Raw genomic sequence first — 6,470 nt, forward strand, 5'->3', positions numbered from 1 at the left:
AAGATTGAATCCCTGAGCTGACAAGGTAAAAATCTGTCACTCTGCCCCTGAACAAGGCAGTTAACCCACTGTTTCTAATTGTAGAAATAGGTGGGGTTTGTGACTTTGTGGCTATTGTAACTAGTGACGACCAGCTCCAAGTGTGCACTTATATCAGTGCATTCGTACATAAACAAATATTATGGATATAATGTCAAGATAATTGTCTTTCTGCCCTAACAGTTGGATTAGTTGTCCACAAAGCAGCACAGCGGGCTGTCTAGCTCCCGCCTATCCTTTCTTTGGATTGGTAGATACATCTCATTATTTTAATAATTGAATATTCGATAAGGGTTGTTGACGTCAATCATTTGTATTCAATGGATAGAGATGCTATGCTACTAGCCTCATGTTATGAATATGCATAGTCATCTCGACACAACTCCGATATAAAGTGTTTTTTTCCCTAAACATTGCGGGGATGTCATGTATCCTACTTATATCAGTGCATTCGTAACAACCTAAGCATTACGGAACGTATATTCAATCAAATAAACCTGACACAGTAAATAAGACACTCGTTTTTTTGTTGACCAAATTTGACTCTCTCTTGACCTCCATACAAAAAAAATATCGATTCCTGGGTGATAAACGCCACCTGCTTGAGGGAGACGAATTTTCTCTTCCTCTGACCAAAGACCGTACACACTGTGCTAGTAGTGTACATGTGAGCAGCGCATGCATGATGTTCACCAACGACAGCCCATAAGTTACTAGCCAATCACATTTCAGTTAGCCGATGTCAACAAAAGATTTCGTTATAATTGTTTTCCTGCTGCCTGGTAGTGTTGCACAACAACTTCTAGTGCTTACTTGTGTGATCGATTAATATAAGACCAAACGTTTTCATAGTTCGTCGACAGAGCTCTATCGGTAGATTCGAACGCGTTTTAAATAAACATGTCGCTTCAGAAGGAAATTCCGTATGAGGAGAACTTGCAGGGTCAGTACAGAAATTAAATATCAAATACGGTACTTTTTAGCTAACGTTAGCTGACCACATAATTTTTATGTAAGTCTATATAGTTGACTAACAAACTAGCTAATATACCTAACGTTAGTTCAGCTAATGTTGGTCTCAACTGGAATTATCAGGTCAGGGGAATATTGTTAAGGCCTGTCAAATAATAGCTAACGTAACTAACTAGCCCTATGACTGTTAACATAGTCCTACATTTATATTTCTCACGGAATTGGATCACGTTATACCTCCGTTCATTCCTGATTGGCAAGATTCAACACTAAACGCGACAAAGGAAAATATCTAGCTAACGTTACTAGCTAAGTTGCCAAACTAGTTTCTATCTATCTGTGGGTAATATGTTTCCCCAGGTTCCTGGGTGGAGCTGCACTATAACATTGGCAGTGGGAGTCAGGTGTGCCAGGAGCAGATCTCAACAACCACTCTTGATGTAGACCTGGAGAAGTTACTACTAGACGCCCAACACGAGTCAAGCAGGAGTACCTCGAGAGGAAGCTCACAATGTGACAGGTATGGGGAAAGAAAATGGTTACAGTGCTGAGCCTTAGTGTCTCAGGAAACCAGAAGATGAATTGCATTGAATTATATGTCGGTCAGAAATGAGTGTTTCTATCAGGGAAGTTACCTCTCACGACCTCTACAAGCAAGAATGTTGAATACAGTTATATTTTAAACTACCTGTTGCCCATGCAGTTGGACCTTTTGGGGTTAGGAATGTGAAACAATATATCCACAGGAGAGTATAATTAAATAAACGTTTCAAAGCCCTGGTAGTGCTTTCAGATTTCTATCATCTGAAGCATGTGCAGAACTGTGTAAACCCGTATTTTTATCTTGTGCACATGCTTCAGGTTATAGAATTCTGAACGCACTATACCATCTCTTTGAAAACTAAATCAAATCAAACTTTATTTGTCACATGCGCCGAATACAACAAGTGTAGACCTTACCGTGAAATGCTTACTTACAAGCCTTTAACCAACAATGCAGTTCAAGAAGAGTTAAGACAATATTTACCAAATAAACTAAAGTAAAAATTCAATAAAAAAATTAGGAAATGTAACACAATAACAAAAACAAGGCTATATACAGGGGGTACCGGTACCGAGTCAGTGTGCGGAGGTACAGGTTAGTTGAGGTAATTGTACATGTAGGTAGGGGTGAAGTGACTATGCATAGATAATAAACAGCAAGTAGCAGCAGTGTACAAAACAATTGGAGGGGGGGGTCAATGTAATAGTCCGGTGGCCATTTGATTAATTGTTCAGCAGTCTTATGGCTTGGGGATAGAAGCTGTTAAGGAGTGTTTTGGACCTAGACTTGGCGCTCCGGTACCACTTGCCGTGCGGTAGCAGAGAAAAAAAGTCTATGACTTGGGTGACTGGAGCCACTTGACAGTTTTATTGGCTTTCCTCTGACACCGCCTATTGTATAGGTCCTGGATGGCAGGAAGCTTAGTCCCAGTGATGTACTGGGCCGTACGCGCTACCCTCTGGAGCACCGTACGGTCAGATGCCGAGCAGTTGCCATACCAGGCGGTGACGCAACCGGTCAGGATGCTCTCAATGGTGCAGCTGTAGAACTTATTGAGGATCTGGGGACCCATACCAAATATTTGCAGTCTCCTGAGGGGGAAAAGGTTTTGTCGTGCCCTCTTCACGACTGTCTTGGTGTGTTTGGACCATGATAGTTCGTTGGTGATGTGGACACCAAGGAACTTGAAGCTCTCGACCCACTCCACTACAGCCCCATTGATGTTGATGTTAAATTTTCCTGTAGTCAACGATCAGCTCCTTTGTCTTGCTCACATTGAGGGAGAGGTTGTTGTCCTGGCACCACACTGCCAGGTCTCTGACCTCCTCCCTATAGGCCCTTCTCATTGTTGTCGGTGATCAGACCTACCACTGTTGTGTCGTCAGCAAACTTAATGATGGTGTTGGAATCGTGTTTGGCCATGCAGTCGTGGGTGAACAGGGAGTACAGGAGTGGACTAAGTACACACCCCTGAGGGGCCCCAGTGTTGAGGATCAGCGTGGCAGACGGGTTGTTGCCTACTACCCTTACCACCTGGGGGTGGCCCATCAGGAAGTCCAGGATCCAGTTGCAGAGGGAGGTGTTTAGTCCCAGGGTCCTTAGCTTAGTGATGAGCTTTGTGGGCACTATGCTGTTGAACGCTGAGCTGTAGTCAATGAACAGCATTCTCACATAGGTGTTCCTTTTGTCTAGGTGGGAAAGAGCAGTGTGGAGTGCGGTTGAGATTGCGTCATCCGTGGATCTGTTTGGGCGGTATGCGAATTGGAGTGGGTCTAGGGTATCCGGGAGGATGCTGTTGCTGTGAGCCATGACCAGCCTTTCAAAGCACTTCATGGCTACCAATGTGAGTGCTACGGGTCGGTAATCATTTAGGCAGGTTACCTTCGCACAATTGGGCACAGGGACTATGGTGGTCTGCTTGAAATATGTAGGTATTACAGACTCAGTCAGGGATAGGTTGAAAATGTCCTGGTAATCATTCTGGCCCCGCGACTTTGTGAATGTTTACCTGTTTAAAGGCCTTGCAAAAATCACTGAGGTTGGAGACTTATATCTCCCTCACTAACTTCATGCATCAGTTGTCAGAGCAGCTTACTGATCGCTGCAGCTGTACACAGCCTATCTGTATTTTATTTTTTTCACCTTTATTTAACCAGGTAGGCTAGTTGAGAACAAGTTCTCATTTACAACTGCGACCTGGCCAAGATAAAGCAAAGCAGTGCGACACAACCAACAACACAGAGTTACACATGGAATAAACAAACATACAGTCAATAATATAATAGAAAAAGTATATTACAGTGTGTGCAAATGAGGTAGGATAAGATAAGTAAGGCAATAAATAGGCCATAGTGGCGAGATAATTACAATATAGAAGTTAAACACTGGAGTGATAGCTGTGCAGAAGATGAGTGTGCAAGTAGAGATACTGTGGTGCAAAGGAGCAAAATACATAAAATAATTAACAGTATGGGGATGAGGTAGTTGGATGGGCTATTTACAAATGGGCTATGTGCAGTGATCTGTGAGTTGCTCTGACAGCTGGTGCTTAAAGTTAGTGACGGAGATATGAGTCTCCAGCTTCAGTGATTTTTGCAGTTAGTTCCAGTCATTGGCAGCAGAGAATCCCCTTTGGGGGTGACCAGTGAGATATACCTGCTGGAGCGCGTGCTATGGGTGGGTGCTGCTATGGTGACCAGTGAGCTGAGATAAGGCGGGGCTTTACCTAGCAAAGACTTATAGATGACCTGGAGCCAGTGGGTTTGGCGATGAATATGAAGCGAGTGCCAGCCAACGAGAGCATACAGTCGTGGCGAAAAGTTTTGAGAATGACACAAATATTAATTTTCACAAAATCTGCTGCCTCAGTTTGTATGATGGCAATTTGCATATACTCCAGAATGTTATGAAGAGTGATCAGATGAATTGCAATTAATTGCAAAGTCCCTCTTTGCCATGCAAATGAACTGAATCCCCCAAAAAACATTTCCACTGCATTTCAGCCCTGCCACAAAAGGACCAGCTGACATCATGTCAGTGATTCTCTCGTTAACACAGGTGTGAGTGTTGACGAGGACAAGGCTGGAGATCACTCTGTCATGCTGATTGAGTTTGAATAACAGACTGGAAGCTTCAAAAGGAGGGTGGTTCTTGGAATCATTGTTCTTCCTCTGTCAACCATGGTTACCTGGAAGGAAACACGTGCCGTCATCATTGCTTTGCACAAAAAGGGCTTTACAGGCAAGGATATTGCTGCCAGTAAGATTGCACCTAAATCAACCATTTATCGGATCATCAAGAACTTCCAGGAGAGCGGTTCAATTGTTGTGAAGAAGGCTTCAAGGCGCCCAAGAAAGTCCAGCAAACACCAGGACCGTCTCCTAAAGTTGATTCAGCTGCGGGATCGGGGCACCACCAGTAAAGAGCTTGCTCAGGAATGGCAGCAGGCAGGTGTGAGTCCATCTGCACGCACAGTGAGGCGAAGACTTTTGGAGGATGGTCTGGTGTCAAGAAGGGCAGCAAAGAAGCCACTTCTCTCCAGGAAAAACATCAGGGACAGACTGATATTCTGCAAAAAGTACAGGGATTGGACTGCTGAGGACTGGGGTAAAGTCATATTTTCTGATGAATCCCCTTTCCGATTGTTTGGGGCATCCGGAAAAAAGCTTGTCCTGAGAAAACAAGGTGAGTGCTACCATCAGTCCTGTGTCATATCAACAGTAAAGCATCCTGAGAGCATTCATGTGTGGGGTTGCTTCTCAGCCAAGGGAGTGGGCTCACTCACAATTTTGCCTAAGAACACAGCCATGAATAAAGAATGGTACCGACACATCCTCTGTGAGCAACTTCTCCCAACCATCCAGGAACAGTTTGGTGAAGAACAATGCCTTTTCCAGCATGATGGAGCACCTTGCCATAAGGCAAAAGTGATAACTAAGTGGCTCGGGGAACAACACATTGATATTTTGGGTCCATGGCCAGGAATCTCCCCAGACCTTAATCCCATTGAGAACTTGTGGTCAATCCTCAAGAGGCGGGTGGAAAAACAAAAACCCACAAACTCCAAGCATTGATTATGCAAGAATGGGCTGCGATCAGTCAGGATGTGGCCCAGAAGTTAATTGACAGCATGCCATGGCGGATTGCAGAGGTCTTGAAAAAGAAGGGTCAACACTGCAAATATTGACTCTTTGCATCAACTTCATGTAATTGTCAATAAAAGTCCCTGACACTTATGAAATGCTTGTAATTATACTTCAGTATTCCATAGTAACATCTGACAAAAATATCTAAAGACACTGAAGCAGCAAACTTTGTGAAAATTAATATTTGTGTCATTCTCAAAACTTTTGGCCACGACTGTACATGTCGCAGTGGTGGGTAGTATATGGGGCTTTGGTGACAAAATGGATGGCACTGTGATAGACTGCATCCAATTTGCTGAGTAGAGTGTTGGAGGCTATTTTGTAAATGGCATCCCCGAAGTCAAGGATCGGTAGGATAGTCAGTTTTACGAGGGTATGTTTGGCAGCATGAGTGAAGGATGCTTTGTTGTGAAATAGGAAGCCAATTCCAGATTTAATTTTGGATTGGAGATGCTTAATATGAGTCTGGAAGGAGAGTTTACAGTCTAACCAGACACCTAGGTATTTGTCATTATCCACATTAGAGGTCGACCGATTATGATTTTTCAACACCGATACCGATTATTGGAGGGCCAAAAAGCCAATACCGATTAATCGGCCGATTTAAAAAAAATATATAATAATAATAATAATAATAATAATAAAAATGTATTTATTTATTTTATTTTTAATTATTTTTTATATACATTTATTTGTAATAATGACAATTACAACAATACTGAATGAACACTTATTTTAACTTAATATAATACATCAATAAAATCAATTTA

At 42.8% G+C, this 6,470-nt stretch overlaps 1 protein-coding gene across 1 annotated transcript in view; it reads left to right on the forward strand.

Annotated features, from left to right (window-relative positions):
- The first annotated feature begins 769 nt into the window (after positions 1 to 769).
- Positions 770 to 6,470, forward strand: part of LOC111951974 (BCL2/adenovirus E1B 19 kDa protein-interacting protein 3) — a 13,365-nt gene continuing 7,664 nt past the window's right edge. The window contains exons 1-2 of the mRNA XM_023970362.2: positions 770 to 982; positions 1,372 to 1,531. Of these exons, the coding sequence (XP_023826130.1) occupies positions 940 to 982; positions 1,372 to 1,531 (203 nt within the window). The 5' untranslated portion in view covers positions 770 to 939. The remainder of the gene's footprint in view (positions 983 to 1,371; positions 1,532 to 6,470) is intronic.

Source organism: Salvelinus sp. IW2-2015, linkage group LG25, assembly GCF_002910315.2.
Source record: "Salvelinus sp. IW2-2015 linkage group LG25, ASM291031v2, whole genome shotgun sequence".
NCBI lineage: Eukaryota > Metazoa > Chordata > Actinopteri > Salmoniformes > Salmonidae > Salvelinus > Salvelinus sp. IW2-2015.